This window comes from Calidris pugnax, unplaced genomic scaffold (genome assembly GCF_001431845.1).
Source record: "Calidris pugnax isolate Ruff unplaced genomic scaffold, ASM143184v1 scaffold219, whole genome shotgun sequence".
NCBI lineage: Eukaryota > Metazoa > Chordata > Aves > Charadriiformes > Scolopacidae > Calidris > Calidris pugnax.
Window position 1 is genome coordinate 14,626,743 of NW_015094507.1, and position 21,390 is coordinate 14,648,132.

At 37.1% G+C, this 21,390-nt stretch overlaps 1 protein-coding gene across 3 annotated transcripts; it reads right to left on the reverse strand.

The window, feature by feature from the left end:
• Positions 1–1,453: 1,453 nt before the first annotated feature.
• On the reverse strand, positions 1,454–21,022 carry MANEA (mannosidase, endo-alpha). 3 transcript variants are annotated; one of them, XM_014964674.1, is made up of 6 exons: positions 20,897–21,022; positions 20,366–20,492; positions 14,035–14,627; positions 10,256–10,365; positions 7,437–7,513; positions 1,454–6,783 (listed from the first exon to the last, which is right to left on the reverse strand). In XM_014964674.1, the coding sequence occupies exons 3-6, from the start codon at positions 14,582–14,584 to the stop codon at positions 6,147–6,149; spliced, it is 1,374 nt and encodes a 457-aa protein (XP_014820160.1). In that variant the 5' UTR covers positions 14,585–14,627; positions 20,366–20,492; positions 20,897–21,022; the 3' UTR covers positions 1,454–6,146. The 3 variants fall into 3 exon arrangements, with proteins under 3 accessions (XP_014820160.1, XP_014820162.1, XP_014820161.1); XM_014964676.1 differs by lacking the exon at positions 20,366–20,492 and having other exon boundaries at positions 20,897–20,988; XM_014964675.1 differs by lacking the exon at positions 20,897–21,022 and having other exon boundaries at positions 20,366–20,496.
• Positions 21,023–21,390: the final 368 nt, after the last annotated feature.

Sequence of the window (21,390 nt, forward strand, 5' to 3'; positions counted from 1 at the left end):
ACACTGTATGATAACGTAAGTATCTTCTTTCTTGACTCCAGCTTAACAGATTGTACCTTTCTATTTGTAAAATACTGAAAAAATTATGATACGCACAAGAAATTGTTACTCCAAATCTACCATCAAGTGGGTCAGGGAATGAATTTTTCTATTTTTTATTATACTAAACTTCTGGATACTCAATTACTTTCAAAGTTGTTTTTTTTTCAAATGTGACTAAACCAATGTTTTAAAAAAAGAATGCTATAGGTGCTATTTGTTGTGTTACTGTTTCCTCTATCTACAGTGCCCAGCTGAAGAAAATAAACATGAATGTAGTCTGTCTTATCTTTCACACAAGGAATTTGTTGAATATACATTCTATATACTGTATAGAAAGTGATCAAATTACATAAACAAAGCAGACAATAAATACTGTTTTCATTGCTATCTCTTTCTTCTTTCTACTAAAAGTGACATGAAGTACCCTAGGAGACATTTTAGCTACTAAAACACAGAAGTACTTCACAGTATCCTACTAAAGTGACAATTACAGGCACGTACATAAATTCTAATTTCAAGTACACCCTGGATTGTTTTGTGTACCCCATGTACACCTTTTGCATTTCCTGAGACGGGAAATTTTCAGGAAATCATTTGCATTGTGGAGCAAACTATTCTACCTTAACTACAGGGAAAAGTCACTTACAACGTGATACACAAAGGAAATATGAAAGAATGAAATTACTCAAAATTTTAAAGTACGCTTCATTCATGTACAGAAACACACAGTACTGACTATGTGTGCGAATTAGCTTTAATTACTTTCTTACCAATGTGGTCAGTTTGCTGGGAATAACAAGACATTTTTCAAAACCAAGAAGGTAATTTCACATTTCTGTGACACTGAAGTAAAATGGCAACACTTACCTTCTAGAGTTTTCACAGATTCGACAGAGTTGGAAGGGACCTCTAGAGATCATCTAGTCCAACTCCCCTGCTAAGCTGGATTGCCTGAGCACATCACTCAGGACTGCATCAGGCAGGTCTTGAAAATCTCCAGAGAAGGGGACTTTTTATACATGAACAGCATAATACACTATCAGAATGCAACAAATACTTCTTTGACCCCCTTGTAGTATTCAATTCTCCTGCAAGGCTACTTATTTGTGCACCCATCCCTCTTAAAACTTTTGTATGAACTGTAAACTTACGTTTGATTTTGTCAAAATACAGTCGTACCTCAGGACTCAGAGATACCTGCAACACTATGCACTAGTGAACTCACTCATTAGCCCAATAAACTGTAATACAAACAGGCCTAAAAACCTCAGGAGCATTGTCTGTTTAAAAACATTGTAATGAAAACTGTTCTTTTCAGCCTACTTAAATTCTACACACAAATTGTAATAGAAAAGTAAAAATTCACTTTCTAAGCTCCTATTATTAAAAAAATATTATCACACATTCCATATAAATGACACTTTTGGGGCATATATTTATTGTTCATGAAAGTATTCATACATCAGCAACCAGGGTTTTTGTAAACACCATAGGGAATTAAAAACATTGCTTACTTAAAAGTAGCAGAATCCAGACTATAATTTTAACACAATGATATAGTACTTTAAAAATAATGACTTCAGTTATATGCACATATATAATATATATAAATAGACACACACACACTTGTTCTTACATATGCATGTAAGCAAATGCATCTCTGCCACAGCCAGGTAGGGGATTAAAAGAAATGTTTGGTTTTTTTATTCATGTTCAATACATAGCAAAGATACACTATCCATTCACTACAAAATCATATTTATACAATATCAAATTCATATCGGGCTTTTCTGCAGTGCCAATAATATTGTAGATTCTCTTTACTGAATATTATAACTATGAAGTCTTAGAAATACAATCACTTTAGAAGTTTATGCAACATTTAACATGCTGGTCAAAAGTAAAAGATAATAAAGGAATGAAATATTGACACTACCTTAAGTAAATAGAAAGATGAGGATGAATATTTGTAAAATACCTTAAGACCAGGAGAGAGGTTTTCAGCTCACATTAAGTGGTAAATAATTTGTCTGTAAATACTTTATTTCTCCTTTTCAGGTACACAAGATTCACAAAACTACAAAGTGCCCTAAATTACAGTGCGTCCTTGTCCATGTGCCCAGGGACATAATCTTCTACCAGCAACACAGAAGAAGTAACACTCCTGTGAAATGTTCCCAAGAGAACTCGAGCCATGTGTAAAGCAAGTTAATTCAAACTATGCAGAATGTATACATACCAACTTTCATAATAAAAATGAGTTCACTAAAGACCCTTCTGCTTCAACAACCTCTTAAGAGACAAACCATTGGCACCTTAAAAGAAAGGCACTAGACAAACACGATGAACGTCAGTACAGAAACAACATTCACTATAATCTACAGCTTGCCACTGAAATAGTAACAGCATATGCATGTGTTCTTTCCCTCAAAATTCAGTACAAGTTCATAGATCTGAGAAACATGCACTACTATACAAGATTTAATATAAATTCTTGGTTCAGAGAAGATGAATTAAGTTTCAGTTCTGAGATAGCTCACAGAACTAAAACAATTTACTTGATCTCAACTGACAGAAGCAGAAATGAATTTACAGATTTTCTTTTAAAAAGAAGTTTTCTTTTACCACAAAGACTTGCTACTCGTCTCAGAAACTGCTTCCCCTCTGGGGATGCTCAGTCAGTAGTATGTGATCAATAACATCAGGTACTTCTGTATTTGCAGTGGCATAGCATGGCATGATCTCTATTAAAACTTCCCATAACGTTTCTTGCTTAATCTATATAAATGTAGTATATCACTCTAAGTGCTATAACATACTATAATTAGATGAGTCAAATGCAACTAACCAGTGTAAAACTATTAAAAGTAATCTTACAATATTTTTTTTCAATTACTCAAGAAGTTAATAGGGGTGTGAAGCCAAAGTGAAATAGGATGTAAATGTTCCTTAAATTTCATTTCAGATCTGAAGCTTATAATAAATATCCTCTCCTTCCCGATTTTGGCTGCACATCGGAGCAATCACCTTCTAAATACATTCACCTTCCCCCTCCCAGTGCAACCATGCACTTGGGACCACCTCATTTCTTTGTATTTGTACAAATCCCTTCCCACAGACCTATTTTTACTCAAATTTCCAAAAACTATCATGAGTGCAGCAGCAGTCCATCAGGAAAAATCTCCATCCCCTATAACAAGAAGTAGCACTAATATTTGCTGTAAGTACAGAGCAAGTATTGGGCAGGCAGGTGGGGTAGTTCTCAGTTGCTATTCCATCAACTCTCCTTAGGATCATTAAATTCTAAGCTCTGCAATACTTTACTGGGTTGCATATTTATATTCTAAAACACGTCAAGCACATAATAATACAGTAAGTGCTCAGGGATTATGAAATTCTAGGCACTTAATTTTCATTCTTTTCTGCAGAAATTCTGTAAACTCTTCTAAAGATCCCATTAGACACCAGTGTGTCACGGCCCGTACTACTTCATGGCAAGGGCTAAATGATGCCTTTACAATTACAGAAGTCTTTCCCAGTAATGAAGATCCATTACACTGTTACCATAAATTATATTTTAAACCAAGATATATCACCTCAGTTGTAAAATACTTTACAACAAATTGCAAATGTTTCTATAAACAGCAACAAAAGGAGCAACTTTTGTAGACACAGAGAAGATAAACTGCCACCGGCAGAAAGGAAGGAGCTGAAAGCTGAGTGCAAGGTTGTCAAGACTTGTAAACACATCTGACAACTACAGTGAGCAAAGACTGGGGGATGACACAAGTTTAAGCAAGTGGAAAACAGAGAGACTTGTCCTTTCAAAAGGTTTGATTTCAGAAGAATTTTTTTTAATAATATAAGCAATATAGATACGCAAAAATTTAATCATTCCCTCACATTTAGAATAAATATGTGGGCTCTTTGGGCTGCAAAAGCATAAACATATAAAAAATTATAAAAACAAATTATGTATAGCCATTTAAGGGACATAGTAAAAACGTGTAAATCAGTTTCCTAAATAAAAGAAGTGGTTAACTTGGAAGTGGTAAAAGTCTAGCAAGTGCTTCATGTGTCTCAGACACTATTTTGTGACTGTGGTCATATATATATCTACTTCAGTTTATCCACCTGAGCATAAGTATAAAAAAAAAAAAGCATTAGTAAACATTTATTTCAGAAGCACTTTGGAGTTTACAGAAACTCAGTAGGAAAATGCAAAATATTCTGAAGAGATATTAATAAGATTCCAACAACTCTAGAGGCGCACTCCAACACGCCAGGTTATATATCTGTCACCCCATTTCTGCATTTTTTTCAAGCAGCTCTGGGCATTATATGACACCTCATCTCTTTAACAACTGCAGAAAAATGACAAGACAATTAAACTGTAAGTGAAAGATATATAAACAAAACTTCTTCATAACAGAAAGACTCTAGAAAATATTACTAGTAAGTGATTTATGTTTATTTGGAATGATAAAGGTTTCTGGAAAAAAAATACCGTTTTCTTTTTTGGTTTGTTTCCTTTTTTACCCTGAAGTCCTCACATTCACCTTACAGCCTCATGGGCAAATTACTGTGAGAATCGAGTAAAAAGTGTAATCTCCATGGGTCCTGCTGAAATCAATGCAATTCTAGTGGTCACAACAGTTCAGCATATGAAGTAAAACACAGGATCAGCACCTGGTATATAAATAATTTAAAAAAAACCAACAACAACTAAGAAAAAGGCCCTTTACTACAGATTAAACACTTGCTGCAAATAAAACTGCAATTTCTACCATACCAAAGTTCAGGACTTTACTATGAAGTTGAAAGAAAATGCCAAAAAAAGGACTGCTGAGGAGACTCATCCATGTGACTTGACCCTCTCAAGCTTAATTAAGAAAAACAGTTAATAATCACAACAGCTGAAAGGTGAGATTCCCAGATCTGAAAATACTCATTTCCAGCCACACCACAGTACTAAAGGTAGTGTTGATAGAGAGCTTATCTGAACAATAACAAATTGTTAGTATCTACTATCCTGAAACAACCAGACAAACTATATGAAAAGCAGAAATCTCAGATTTCAAATTAAAGTAATGTATAGTTTTTGACATTGCTATCAAACTAGACTGCTCCTAAATCATAAATGAAAAAGCATTCCCTAAAATTATATTTATTGGAGGACTAGTAAGATATCAGCTTTAGAAACTTTAAACATTTAAAAAAAATACACTAGAACTGTGTCTGCAATTAGCAGAAAACATATAGCAATGGAAGTTTTAGTATATTTTTTGCATCTTTAGGGGTTTTTCCCCCTCAAAAAAATCTTTTCTACTCTCTGCTTCAATTATTTTTTTTTATATTTCAAAGTAACATAGGAAAAAACATGCTACTTGTAAGTATCCATTAGTTTGGAAAAGTCTGTACTGAACAGAACAAGTGGAAGTGAACTCGAAATCTGTCAGCAGTCCTTTGGAACTCAATCATTCAAATACTTTACTTTCTTAAACAAACAAACAAACAAACAAAAAAAACCAAAAAACCAAACCCCACTAGTGTTGTATCACACATACCTGTCCAGTGTTTTAACCACAAGCCAGTCATACATCAAAAACTCCTTGTGTGCAAAGCATTAATAACAGTAGATGTAGATTATTCCACACACTGCAGACATGCATCCTGCAAGAAGCTATCCGGACAAAAATTCAGATTACAGCATCACTTTGATTAGAAACACAACTGTAAGAATAAAGGAATAAGTATGCCAAATTTTTGTTCTACTTTGGTCATGTAAAGGTATCCCATGCAGATGTTTCGGAAGCTCAGCATGCATGTTACAAAGTTTAAAACAAAAAAAACAAAACCAAAAGAACTAGAAAACCAGCATTTTCCCTGAATATTCTTGAATTACAATATCTAGCAAGACAGAAATCCAATATTCTTACCTTTTTAGTCTTCAAAATTCAAATTCAGTAGTAGTGCATATACATTCAAGAGATATAGTAATTTGAACATATCTATAATAAAGACATTTAATAACAGATTTTTCAGCTCTCAATTTCTTTCTTAATGCATTCATTTCGTTAGGAAACAACTGCAGCAGCAACAGCTCACATAAGCCACTGTTCTTGTTCTTTTCTGTACTTCTCAGACCACTTCTGAGTAAGCTCTAGGTAAACATTTGGTTTATGAGGCTTATAATCAAGGTAAACCACCTGTCCAGTCCGTTTGGGGACAGCTTTTTCAATCTGAGTTCCCTCGTGCCATTCATTAAAAGATGTAATGGAAATAATTTCTGGTCGCACCAGCAGGGCAGCGCTGAAGGCAGTCTCATAGTACTTCCCATTGACGCGATTCCGGGTGTTGTGGTTGTTCCAGGGTCGGATACTGGTATCAATATACCCCGGGCCCACACTTGGAATAAACATTAAGTTGTTACTATCACAAAAGGCTTTTAAACTTGCCCAATTATGATGAGACGAGCCATAGGAGAAGCCATTGGTGGCAAAGTATGTGTACATTCCATCAAAGCCGCTTCTGTGAATGTCATGCTTATGTCTTTCTTCTACCAGAAGTGCAATGAATAACGCATCGTACGGAGTATTTCGGATACTCTGGGATCCAGAAACAGTTAACAGATTTGCCCATATTTCAGGAATTGTTACGTAAGAATCATAAACATAAAACATGGGGAGAAATCTGCCCGTGCTGGTCTTATGCCTGTAAAAGGCTGGATGGCCTCCATATCTACAAAGCAAACAAGTATCGTTAAGACAAAATTTGCGATTTGGAAAATACCATTTCACAATCTGAGCTGAAGACTTTTCCTAAAATCTAATTTAAAAAGACAGTGCATGGCTTCAAAACATAGCGATTCATATCCATTTTCAATCCAGTGTTTGCTGAAGTATTAAATAATGAAGCTGCAAAGAACCTTTAAATTACTACACATCAGTAACTTAGTGTCAAACTGTGCCATAGGTATTAGTTTTCTCTGAAGGGCACTCCTCTAATTCAGTATGAAATCAGGCAGTGTAAGTAGCCTTGATAAACAAAACAACTAGTAGCCGTACAGAATTATTCAAGGTGAATTAAAATCATTAGAGGTCAACACATTAAAGTTCTATCTCCTAGTTTGTTAGTATAAAAACGTGTGTTTAATTTATATACCACGTAGCTAATATTTTAGCTGCTTTAATCTGAAGTATCATGACTTGTGATACTAATGAATGTTGAAAACAATTTACATTTGAGTATCTATGTAAAATTCAAGTTTCTTATAGTTTTCTTCAGTCTCGGTACACATTTTTATATATTCTTCCAAGCTTTAGATAATACAGAGAAGTCCCCTAAACCAGCATGTAACAAACCCCAAAGGAAATCATTGTGAAAGCACTCACTTGTCGATGATGTATTTGACATTGTGGTACATACTGCGATCATCTCTGTCTTTGTACGGTTCAATATGAAAAGTGACCTAAAAGATGAAAACGTAGTAAGAGCAAGACAAACGTAAATTACTATTGAATACATGGGCACCACATATAATACAAAGCAAGTACCAGTCACATTAAATATAGTTCTTTACAGAGCAAACATTTTCATTAATCTATTTTAAGAATAATCCAACCTTAATAATTCAACTCCTGCACTGCTAAGCTTCAAGATCCAATAAAGTTTGGTAACAAAGTAACTACTTAGTTTTTTACATTAAAACAAAACACTGCTTTTGTTTTTCATAGGCTACAGCCAGTAGTAAGCGTGCTTCAGAAAACTTAAAAAACTATAGCAGAAACTAAAAACTATTACCTACTAGAATGTCAAAGAACTGATTAACCAATGAAAAGTTTAATATTTAATTTCTAAGCAACATATTAAATTTGCTATCGATAATCCTCCAAGGACAGTTTTCAGTGTCAAAATAGATTATAAGATATGGGATATGAAAACTTTAATTTAAAATTTTATAAATTTATTAACAGCAACATACTCTTGGAACTAAATCTAATATAATGTACTGCTACTGCTCTGAATTTCAAGCTTGGAGATTATAGAATTATTTAACCTATATGTGTGAGGTCATTTCAATGTAAAAATGTCATTGTTTTCAAATAGAAAATTAAATGGAAGAGTATATTACAATAATCAAGGCAATTACTTTTTTCAGAAGCAATTTCAGAGCAGAATGCATTTAATAAGGGATTCGACAACTATGCAACAGTAGTAAATTTCCATTGTAGAGCCAATATCTACCTCTATTAGGTACAAACTACAGAAAAATACAGTGTTAGACTAAATCACCACGACTGACAGGACAGGTTGAAGAGCACTGTAATTTCGTATTTCATTTCCACCTAACAAAACCAGGCAAATCAAAACGACATATCTTTTTGCAGACTTGCATTTAGCAGACATAATAGAAATCTATTTTGTGTGTCGCTTTTACCGACATTCCTAACACTTAACTATAATAACATACTAGTTCAAAAATGTTTAAAACCATTACAGTGAAGGCAGCATTCCCTGGTAGTATCTATATTGAATATCTCTATTCCAGTTAACTATTCCAAGCAGTTACAGCAGTTCCATCCATATTCCACTCATTACTACAATATTACATGCATTTTCCTTGGTATCTTATTTCATATTTCAAGCACAAATACAGGTTGGGCAGAGAAGGGATTGAGAGCAGCGCTGAGAAGGACTTGGGGGTGCTGGTGGATGAGAAGCTCAACATGAGCCAAGAACATGCGCTCACAGCCCAGAAAGCCAACCACATCCTGGGCTGCAACAAAAGAAGTGTGGCCAGCAGGTCAAGAGAGATGATTCTACCCCTCTACTCCACTCTGGTGAGACCCCACCTGGAGCACTGTGTCCAGCTCTGAAGCCCCCAAAAGAATAACGACATAGACCTGTTGGAGCAAGTCCAGAAGATGGCCATGAAGATGATCAGAGGCTGGAGCACCTCTGCTATGAGGACAAACTGAGAGAGTTGGGGTTGTTCAGCCTGGAGAAACCTTAGAGTGGCCTATTCAGTCCTTACAGGAGAGAAGGGGAGGGACTCTTATCAGAAAGTGGAGTGATAGGATGAAGGGTAATGGTTTTAAACTGAAAGAGGGGAAATTTAGATTAGATAACAGACAGAAGTTCTTCCCTGTGAGGGTGGTGAGATACTGGAACAGGCTGCCCAGAGAAGCTGTGGGTGCCCCATCCCTGGAAGTGTTCAAGGCCAGGTTGGATGGGGCTTTGAGCAACCTGGTCTGGTGGGAGGTGTCCCTGCCCATGGCAGGGGGCTGGAACTAGATGATGTTTAAGATCACTTCCAACTATAACCATTCTATGACCTTGCCTTGGCTCCTTTGAGAGATTTGAATGTTAACAAGTTCTTGTAGTTGACAGCAAGCTCCATCAGATGATCTGAAAACTTTGGGGAAAGGTAACACCTTTTTTTTTTCTTTTTAATAATTTACTATTACATATGTGCAACTTATGGCACACAATGCAACTCACACAGCATTTTAAACTGTTTTAAAATTACTTCTGTATCTGATTTAACCTTCCTACTTTCCTCCTGCTTGTCAAAGGATCTATGGTTGCTACTAGTGACAGGAAATTTCCCTGAGAATCTGCAACTTGCAAGACCAACTAAAACCAGAGCAGATGTACAGACTATATTTTTAGTCCCCAGTATAGACAATATCATTCAGAGATGAAACGTATACAGCTACTTAGATAATTTAAAAACTCAATTTTATTCCTCGACAAGACCATAAGGAAATGCATGCTTTCTTTATCCCAAGGGAAAATACAAGTTTTACTCTAAAAATAAACAAAATCAAACCACAATTTTAGACGCTACTGATAAACCCATGTCTTTGATTTGATATTTCACCTACTTCAGGAAGCCAATAATTCAGACTTTCTACCATGCCATGCCCTGGAATAACCTAAAGTCAGAGCAGCACCTCCCTTACCTTACTGTCCAAGGCAAGTGTTTCTGATAATTTCTGGAATAAAGATATTTAGTCAAACCAGAACTTCTAAATCCCTCTTTATTACTCAGAGATGCTCACTCCTGACCTCCGTGATCAGGATACAGAAATAGAAGCCACCGTCACATTACAAGCCTCCCTGCTCTACACGAGTCAAACGTAGTAAACTCTTACCAAGATTTACTTTCCTAAGTAGTCCTGTTTTATGTACCTTAAAATTACTTTACCTTTAGATTATATTTGTTTGCATAATCCAAAATAACAGGCACCAAATCATCTGTTGGTTCTCCATTTTCATCAGCCATACCCGGTGGGTACCATGAAAGCACTATTACACCTGAAAATAAAAAACTTAAGTTTTAAATCATGTTGTTTAACACAAAACATGTTATAACATTATTGTGAGTTATATATAATTATTGCTTGATGTGAAATCTATATAACATAAATGAGAATTTCAAATTACTTTTTAATCCATTACAAAATCTGAGTGTTCTCAGCGTGGATTTTAACTTCTCTCTCTGTTTAAAAGACAACAAAACAAACAGTGGTAAGACCATCTGTCACAGGAACGGATCTTTGTGCAGTGTCACCAGCCTAACACTTAGAGCCATTCCCTCAGCTTTTCAGCACAGCTCCCTAACCTCCAGGTTGTACCAAGAGGAGGAGATTGCTCCCAACTAAGGCATTTCAGCAGATCCACAGTACAGCCAGAGAATATCAAGAGACCTGGGGTTAGAGAACACTCAAGACAAAGGTTATGCATGTGATTAAAGTGGTTCTTATTTTATGAAACTTTATTCCCCACCATATTTCTGCATTGTACCTCTGGCTCTACTACAAAACAAACATTTCATACTATAAGCAGTGGCTGTACTTCCACAATCTTCCTTCTTGCTAAAAGCAGTTACTATGCTGTAGTCCACCCTTCCAGTCATGTGAAATTAGTTTTTAAATTTATATCTAAAAAAAATCCTTGAGTAACCCTCGATAATTTAAGGACGCTACTATTCCTGTCAAAAAAGATGACAACAAATACAACGTCCTTACACTAAGTTTTCCTCATGCTCTCCATGAAAGCAAAAAGAACACATACTTCTTCAGAAAGCCTAAACCTGTCCTTCTATAATAAAATGCTGACAGAGAAATAAGCTAAACCTTTCGGGTATGTAGCTGGGAATAACGTCAGGGAGAAGTTAAGGCAGAAAGAAACAAATTAAATACTGATGCAGGAATATTTTCCTACCAATACTATTTAAAACATATGGAAGAATAAGTCACAATGTGCTTCTTGTTAATTAGGTAAACGTTTAAGTACTCAAATCAGGTCACTGAGGTTGGGAAGTATATACTCTAAATTCCATCTATTTTACTAATACTGTAACATCTCTGACTAACAATTTCAAAACAAACAAGCCTGAAATTATGAAAAGGAGATCATAAATTAGAGTGAATACACAATCACCTTCTAACATCAAAACTAGAAATCTGAGCTCACTATACATAGGAGAAGTTAGTTCAACTATCCTCATCATAGTCTCTCAATATTTTATCAAAAAGAGAATCACAAATAATAACTTATCACAAGAAATAGTCTGCTCAAGGACAAGAAAAATGGAATATTTTACTGCATTCTATCACCCTATCTTTTATTTCACACCAGAGAAAAGGACAAAATTCAAATGAATAAGATGTAAAGGACAAGCAGAACAGCTGCCATAAACTCAGGTTAAACTCCAGGTATCTTGAATAAAACATCTGTCAAGACCCTCTTTTATATCATGAGGAAACAGGGAAAAATTCAGGAGACAGAATCGTTCATCAAGGAACATAAATTCACATTCGACTGCTCTTTCCCTGAGAAAGTCTACTTAATATGTTCTTTCCTGTGGTTAAAAAATAAAGTTATGTACCACTTCAGCAGTCTAAAAAAGGATGAACTCAATGCCAAAAACAGTAGCATAAACATGTTGAAAACCAGAGTTCAGTCATTCTAGACGAACTAAGGACTTCAAACTGGACTAATGCAAAAACAGCCTGGTGAAAAAAACAAAACAAAACCAAACCAACAAAAAAAAACCCCACAAGAAAATCACCAAGCAATCTGAGGAATAAAATCTATTGTATTAATCTGTTAAATCTTAAGAAATTAATAAATAAGGAAAGAATTGTAATATATAAGAAGAATACAAAGAAGCTCTGCATGAGACTCCTGCTGCTCCAATCTCTTACATGCTTGTGATCATTACATAATAGTCTGAAATAACCACTTACATTTTTCTCCTTTTGTAAGATCCTTGATAAAGCCTCAAAAAGGCTAGAAGAAAAATTATTATTTGACAATGTAAAATGCAGTCATGAATTAGACATCGGCTAAGAGACAAAAAGGAGAAACTCTAAGTAGTCAACCTCACAGCAGACCAAAAATGATCAAAGTATAATTCTTATGAAAAAATAAAATAAAATAGAGGCAATATTTGAAGTAATGATGTAAGGAAAAAAAAAGTTAATGATTTATGTTGGTCAAATCTAGATGGAAGAGAACAAATTCAAGTGTACTTAAATACTTAAGTCTGAATAACAGCAGAAAAAAATAACTCACTTTTTACAAATATCAGTAATATGTTACAAAGAGCTTAGCAAAGCAAGCATGAGCTACTCCTTCACACTGCTGAGTTTTAAGTGGAAAACCAACTTAGGTTATAAGACATAACTTGTTTTGCTAAGCTTTGTTTCCTAGTATTTTGCCCTGCTTCAACCAGCAGTTTGGCTATATTAGACATTTGTATTAAGAGGATGAGAAACATCACAAAATTTAGAGCTACAAGGGGTCTCTCTGCTTTCATCAAGCTCTCATGCATTATTTTGATTTAGGTAAGACTAAAGAAGTTCTTACTGGCAACTAATGCCTGAGATTTCACTGCAACAGTTTTCCCACTGTTGCTAGTGGTCCTGTTAACTGAGTTATCCTATTACTGAAAAAGGTGAAAAATTTCCTATGTTTGTATTAACTCTTGTATAAAATACAGGTTAGGTTAAAAAACAGGAGAAAACAATAACCAAGAAGTAAACATTATATAAATAAACACTACTAATGGGAATATAACAATTACATCAAACCTTAGTGATTACATGAATGAAAGAGACTCAATTCAGGGTGATTAGCACTCTGAATATGCTATGAGCTCTGGTCATGTTCCTTCAATTACACTTACAGAAGCTGTTCAGAGTTTAATATTAGACTATACAACTACTTATTTTAAAGAAGATGAACATAAAGAGGACCATAAAGCCCAATAACAAAGAATAACACCAAAAATATATTGAATAGTCTTATGTATATAGTCCATCTTATTTAAGAAAGGGAATATCAATTTGATTTGGGAAAAAAAAAAAAGATTTTTGGACAAAGAAATTAGCAACACAAACTATCATACCCAAGTTCAAGAAGGTTTTGATTAGACATTTCCGTAGTTAATGAGAGCACCTATAAATACACTGCAAAAAATATAAGCTGCATAAAAGCCATAATCTTACGTGTGCTTTGACATATGAATTAATACATAATCACTATTACACACAAAAAATTCAGAAAAAACCTGCTCCTATTTGAATGGACTGCTCCATAAAGACATTAACACGATTTACTGAAATCTTTTCTTAAAACTGAAGTATTCATCTCCAAAAATAAAATACACAGACAATATACTCTAGCAATGGTGTCTGTATTTTCCATGTTATCACTGCTGAATGGTATGTCATGAACCACACGCACCTACAGGATTGCAAACATAGTTGTTACATTTCTGTGCTGTGACGCTCATCAGACACTGCTATGAAGATATAGGTTTCGGTTGGGGGTTAAAACTCAGAAGTACAAAGACATTTACTAGTTTCAGCTATTTTCAGAATTACACAGAAAAATGGCAGAACTGGTCAGTTGTGTTCATTCACATACTCAAGGCTGGATAAATGAAGAACATGCTGAAACGTTAACATTTATTACCAGTTGAAGCAGAACGCATTTGTTTCATGTGGGCTTCTATGACTGAAGGGTCTTTGGAACTGTAAGATCCGAGTTCAGGATAGAAGTTGGCCCCAATGTCCTCAGGAGGATTATGCCTTCCCTTTGGATAATTGTTTGCAATTTTGGGATCCCAGTGTGGCAACAATGGATGGTTCCAGTGAATATATTTACCATCAAACTGTGGATTCCCAAACCAACTATAGTAGAATATATGAAAGTTATAATTAGGAGAAGACAGCTCTTCTTCCGGCTTGTTTGCAGGAGGCATAGATGCTTTCATAGTATTGACTGCGATACCATGGGAGTTACTGACACGTGTTGCAGTGTCTCCTTGAATCCTATTTAGTGAATTCTGTTTATTGTCCAACAGCACCGTCCGTTGTTGAAGCTCGGGCAACAAACCCAGTCCAAACGGGTCCCCAAAGCCAGCTCTGTCAGGTCTCAGAGTCTTCAAAGCCATCATTATGGAGCAAATAAACAAAATAAAAAGCAACAAAATGATGCATGTTCTTCTGCGAAATCTTGCCATGATGTCATAGTTCAGAATCCAAACAGAAGGATTTTGGCCGCAACTGATCAAAAGACAAATATTTTAAAGTCAGATTTCTTATTACCTAATTCCATAGTGGGAAATGCTTCATAAATTTTCTACATAATAGAAATAACATGGAGACAAACGTGACGCACACACTGACTGTGTAACTAACAGCCCTTAGTGATGGGGAGAGAGGAACAAAAAACATTTCTGCCTTTGAGACTGTCAGGTTCTGAAGTTCTGCCACCAAGGACTCACATATTTTATAAAACATCTTACTTTTGAACTTCATTGTTTTCCTAACCCAAATAAATCCCATGAAATGGAAATTCTGGTTACCTTACTTCAGAACTATCATGTTTTGACAAGTCTGATAGAAATAGCACAGAAAATAGAAAGGGAAAAAAAAATAAAAGCAGAAGCCATGAAAGGAGAATAACATAGCAGAACAAGAGTAAAGGACAAAACGGGATATGACAGAAGTACAGCTCTTGTTCAGAATATGGGTTTTATTTGCTAACTGATTTACTGGCTTTGGACCAACCACTCTGTATCCAGTTAATCAATATATTGACTAAATATTTTGGCAACTTAATCTCGAAACAATGACGCTTCGCAACTTCACAGATGTAAAATTCTCATTTGTTTTCTGAATGATGTAAATGAAAACCAGCATAGCATTAAGGATGCACCTCAACCAGAACACCTGTAAGTTAGCTGCTGGCATCCTGCTGGTGCAATGTCACAGCTACCTGACACTTCATGTAAAATTCCAGGGCTAAGTTCAAAACAAGACCAGAAAGATTTGAGCCCTGAAAGTAAGGGAAAGAAAATCAGTAAAATGGAATGCCTGATAACTTTATTTAAAACTTTAATTCCTGTTCCACACTAAACACGAGACAGAGAAAAGGATTAATGAAATTTAGGTTACCACAGAATTATGTGGAACAAGATTATGCATAAAACTGACAACACTAAACTGAAAAATCATAGAATAAATTTCTGATTCAACAGCCATTAGACACAGCATAGCTGTGATCTTATATTTCTGTCACTGTCATCCAAATTTTAGAACCTTACTTTACTGATATACACGTCGCTTTAAAATACTTATAAAGCATCTTACCTTAGTTCCCTACCAATGTTCTTTACTCTGTTAAAGCGCATTAACATATAGCTCAGTTGGCACTACTCCCTATTTTGTTACTGCTGTGATAATTTTAGATGAGGAATTTTAGAATATGCTTTTTAACAATATAGCCTGAATTGGATTAGCAGTATGACACTGCCAAAAAGGGAAGTTCTGCTTCCATTGCCAACCTTAATCCGTTCATCCGTTTTAGTTACTTCTGAGATTCATCTGGTTTTCACAGCAAGGTCACTCATATATTTCAAGAGCAAAACCCTGTTAACATCTCAAATATACACAACAAAAAAAACCCCTATGCTCTTCTACCTTCCTAAAGAGCTGACTCAGCTGAACGACTATCACAGCACTAACACAAACAAAAGAGTTAATAGCACAGATGGGGGAAGGCAAGAGAACAAACATGATGCTGCTTATTTTGCCCAACTGGACTGTGAAACCATACCTTTGGCTACTGACAGGGAAAGTGATTTTACGGCATATATATAAGCATATATGCTTATAGAACTTCATTTAAGACTTGTCCTTAACAGATTTCACATCACTTTACATCAAATTACAGGGTTCTTTTTCTATAGCTCACAACCCATCCCAAGATCTTGGAATTTTGTCAAAGAGATTATTTGAAGTCCAGAACGTTTTTCTTATGATAAGAAATTGCCTTTAAATACTTTCAAACTATTTCTACTATTTTCCTGATCTTTTCAGTCATCTGTCTAATCTATCATACTACCTCTTTCTGGGATTTTCACTCAATTTTTGTACCAGACAAACTGAGGTTTTCTAAAGGGCTGGGGGTTTTATTTTTTAAAAAAGGAAACAATATTATTAACTTGGCTAATGTATTAATGTATTCAGTTTTCTTAATTTAACCCAGATGCTATTGATTTTCAAACAACACACAGGACTACCAGTAATAAATTACTTCTGCAATTATTATTTTATCTCTTCTGTAAAAAAAAAAAAGAAATCATGACTGTAATGTCTATAATTAGAATGTTCATAAGGTCTTTCATTCAGGCTTTCCTATTCCATATTGAAGAAACTGTTCCTCTGTATTCTTTGCTTGACATAGGTGCTACTTAATTCCTCCTCTACTGCATAAAGATTTCTATCATAAAGTTCTTTCTCTGAAGTGTCAGGAATAGATCTTAGTGCTTATTTTAACAAGTATTTTTTCAATGGAATATTTACAATGAAAGTATACTAAAACCAAACAGCATAATTATCAAAATTTGACTACCATCAGGACAGACCCTGGGCTACTACAGCATGTTAAGAACCTCTAGTATGCTTATATAGAGGCTCTGCACCAAAGTGCAAAATTTCTAAAACAACTAAGTGATACCCATGGTAAAGGCTTGTGTTTTGGGGAGACATCAGTCTCGATGATGATATAACTTAGTCCTAGCAGAGATACCTATACTGTAAAAGCTGCATTGAAGAGCTACAGCTTGGCAATGCTTGCATTATGTAATTCAATCTTGTTTGGAGCTACTCGTTAGAGACAGCGACAGATAAATTATGCTTATCAATGCTAGTGCCACAGCAGAACAGTAATATTGGGGAAACAGACTGAGCAAACATGCCTGAAGTTATGTCTATCCTTGGATCTGGAAAATTCTTAGAACACATTTCTGATTCAACAACCATCACAAAGAGCATAACTGTGATTCTGTATTTCTGTCAGGGACATCCAAATTCTAGAGTGTGACTTCAATTTACTGAGGTACCCTGCTCATTCCTACATATTTATGAAGTATCTTGCCTTGGACTGTTGGGTGCACTTGGATCTAACAGCAATTCCCTTTCTCAATAGGAAAAAGCCTGAAAAGCTTCAGCTTTATGCAGATTAAGATCTCACACACAGACAGTTACTCTGACTCATAGGATGACTTGTTAACTAGTAGCAGCTTTTGGATTCTCACCCCAAATTTTGATGTACCAGCCAAAAGCGTAACCAGTTCAAAGCTCTTTCTTTTGCCTAGTGAATTCATTTTCAAAGAACAAAAAAAAAATTCATCTGTAACAGGTCAGAAAGAAGCATTATTTTAGATCACCAATCTCTGCCTATGGGCAAAGAACAGGTACAATGTCTACCGAAACAGTTAGGTACCTTCAGCTATTTGTGGTTCTGAGACTTCCTGAACAAAAGGTCATTTCTTTGTACAACACGAAAAAGCAGCTTCTGTTTAGAAACTCACCTGCTAGTTTAATTTTCATCTAGTTCTCAAATTAGAAGGGCGAGCAAACAAGCATTTGGTTACAGTTATTTATTATTATTTACATTTTCTACTTCAGCAATAATTTAATTGCTTCTATCAGCTCTCTGAGCTTTACTTTAGAGAAATTTCTAATCTGTTTATTGTATTCCTATCGCTGGATGCATTTAAACATTTTTGAGGTGTTTCTTTTCTGCACTGTTTCAGCTCCACTACATCCTTCCTTTCTCAGCTTAAGGGAACACATTTGAACACAGTGTGACTTTCAATATGCATCCTTGGCATAAAATTGCTCTTTTTTTTTTTTTAAATTTTGCTCCCTATCCTTTTTACAAAATCTTCTCCAAAAATTCAGTTCACAGCTAATTCACACAGCCTGACTATGGAATTATTATCATCCCTAAATCTAGTTCCCGAGTGGTAAAAATGAGCTCAGAGGTCATTGCTGTGAAATTAAAACTGCTTTCTTCGCTCTGTGCACTACACTACATATTTTTAAAATAAATCTAATTTAAAATGTATTTTTTTTTAATCACCCAGTCACTCTGTACTGGAAAGTCCTTTGGCAAATTTTGCAGTGAAAGGTGCCTGAAGAAATTTGGATCTTTAGGTGAATCTGTCAATGTACTCTTCATCACCACACACACTTTTCTGAATCATGAACTGTTATCTTCAGGTCCAGACTGAAAGCACAGAAGTCAATTGATGGCTTTTGGTTTCTCCTTTTATGATTACAGATACTAAAATTTCTTTTATTACATATCTGAAAAATATGAAGCTTTACCATGAAAGGACAGAACCACAACATTCAGTCCCCTTCTCCAAAAAAATCTTACATCGTTATTTACTTTTAGTTTGTAAGCTGCTATATAGACTTAAAAGCAGAAAGTAAATGTAAGTATATTTATTCCTCCATGACTATCTCTGTTCCAAATTAATTGGTTTCTTATATGGGAATAAATAGTATGAAACATCACAATAGAATGACATTTCCAGCTGTTTTTCTTAAAACAACTAATACCTCTATGAAAGAAAAAAAAAAGGTATGCATGAAAAAAGCTGAAGTATTTTCTAAACTGTTCTCCAAACCTAATAGCAAGCCTGTCTCAAGGATAACCTCTCCCATTCACGCTCATACAGTGATGAGTTTTAATTCCTCCTTCGCTGCTGCCCTTAGGCTACCCTGTGGGCAAACCTTCTGTTTGTCCTTTCCACTATGTGAAGAAAAAAAAAACAACAACAAAGAGTACAGACAGACAACAGGGCTTTTTCCTCATCACGTCTCCCCATCCCAAAGGATGTTTCTTGAGTCAGAGAAAAAAAGCGGGCTTAATTACTCTAGACAATATTGGTCATATGATAACTCAAGCTTCAATACCCTGCCCTATGGGGTTGTTTTTTCCAGTTTTACTGATTCCAAAAGAGAAATATGCAATGCAAAAAAAGTATGTTCAGATAAAACAGATCTATTTTAGTAAGCACCAGCAAACACTAGAATTGATTTGTTCTGATGTTCCTTAAACATCATAAATGAAAATGCAACACGGAAAACAGTTCTGAAAATCTGACTATCCTGATGCAAGGGTAAGGTCAGCCAAAAGTCACTGATGTTGGGAGCACATGGCTGGTATCAAAGCTTCCCAGCTAAGTGTTCTCAGCTCAGCTTCTGCTAAGATTTACCAGCTTGTAGAATCTGAAAACACTCAAGTGACAGATCAGATCTAGACAGAGCTGAAGTTTCTAGGCCTTCAAAGCCCATCATTCTGGAGCTATGCTGCAGATGTGCACCTACAAACGTTGCTTTGGTTCCTAAGTGATTGACCAGGTACTGAGGGCTGATAAGTGCCTGTCCAAACCACCACATTTACATAGCATATTCTGGTGTGGGGAACACAAATGAAAAATAGCAGAGGCTGACCACAGCCTTGTGCAAGTCTCAGGAGTGTTTCCAGTATTAGAAAAAAAAAGGAAATTTCTCAAAAAGTGTGTCCAGACTTTTCTAAAAAGCCCTTGAAAATCATTAGAGAGGGAAGAAGACATTACATACGGCGTGTGGACACATTATAGCTGTGCTTACATACTAAATATATATATTTTTAAGCACTTCTAATAGTATGAGGTTTCTTTTTGGTCCACCCAATTTAGAAAGAGATGGTTGAAATACGGCAATTCTAACACGGATAACTATTATCATTCACAAAAAAAGGGAACGTGATTTTTTTTTGCTAGCTAGGTTTGAATTTAAGAAAGACAGTAGCAAGAACGAAAACCAATCCTGCTGCATTTCCTTTGCTCGAAACGCGGTAAGACAGCCCCCAGTGTGAAATCATATTTTATATGCAATAACTTTTTTTGTTCGAGCATGCCAGCGTTCCCCTTGCTTTGAAAGGTCACTGAACCACACACCTAACTTCCAGCAGCTGCGGACCAGGAGATGAAAGCAGCCTCCAGCCTCCTCCTCCTCCCCTGGGCAGCGACCTACGGACCAGCTCTCCGGGGGCAGCTCACAGCCGGGGCAGCCGCAGGGGCCAAGCTGTCTGACGAGAGGGGAAGGTGAGAAGGGGGATGGAAGACACCTCGCCACTCGCCCACTCCCCGTCTCCCCGAGCCCCAAGTCACCAGAGACCGCGAGCGCCCAACGCTCCCCTCCGACACTGAGGGGCCAAGCACCAGCCCCCCGACAGCAGCCGCGCACCTCCCGCGCCCGAGGGGCCTTGGCAGGAGCCGGGAGGGCGGGCTGGGCGCAGCAGCGTCCCCGGTCCCTCTGACAACGCCTTACGGTCGCCTTCACCCCCTCTCCCGGCTCTCCCAGCCCCGAGAAGCGCCCTGCCGGGCCGGGCCGGGCCCATCTCCTCACTACCCCTTCCCCGGCCGGCAGCAGCGCGGCTGAGACCCGGCAGAACAGGTGCCCCACGGGCCGCCACCACCCTTACTCACCCGCCCGAAGCGGGAGCGCTGCCCAGCGGCCGGTGAGTGGGCGGGACGGGGGCGACGCTAGCGGGGCGGCCGGTGGCGGTTGCTGGGCAGGCCCGGGAAGGGCTCTGAGGCGGGCCCGCGCCGCGCCGCCGGGGCCTGTGCGCATGCGCCGAGCGGCGCGCGTGCGCGGGGCGGGAGGACGGGGCGGGGCCGGGGCTGAGACCGTCCCGGTGGGGGCAGGAGGGCGGCCGGTGACCTGTTACCCCGCCGGTGCGGGGCCTCAGTGCCGGTTACCGCAAGCTTGCGGGGGACGAGGCCAAGGCCGAGCTCGCCGGCCGGCCTACCTGTGGGGATGCTCGTTGGGATGCTCGTTTGGGGCTCCCTGCCTTCGCCTTCTGTGAGGAAGGGGAGCGAGCCTCTGCCCGTTAGGCCTCCTTGGGCTTAGAGATAGCCCTTTTTTTAACTCAAAAGGCCTAAAAATTTTTCAAGTCTTTACAACTCATTGCTGGGTGGCT

Excerpts from the sequence above, each read along its gene's own strand:
- MANEA (XM_014964674.1), bottom strand. The coding sequence starts at position 14,584 with ATGGCAAGATTTCGCAGAAGAACATGCATCATTTTGTTGCTTTTTATT. Across the intron at positions 10,366-14,034 it reads AATGCGTTCTGCTTCAACTG|GTGTAATAGTGCTTTCATGG; the intron begins GTAATAAATGTT and ends TTTTATTTTCAG. Across the intron at positions 7,514-10,255 it reads CAAACAAATATAATCTAAAG|GTCACTTTTCATATTGAACC; the intron begins GTAAAGTAATTT and ends TTCATCTTTTAG.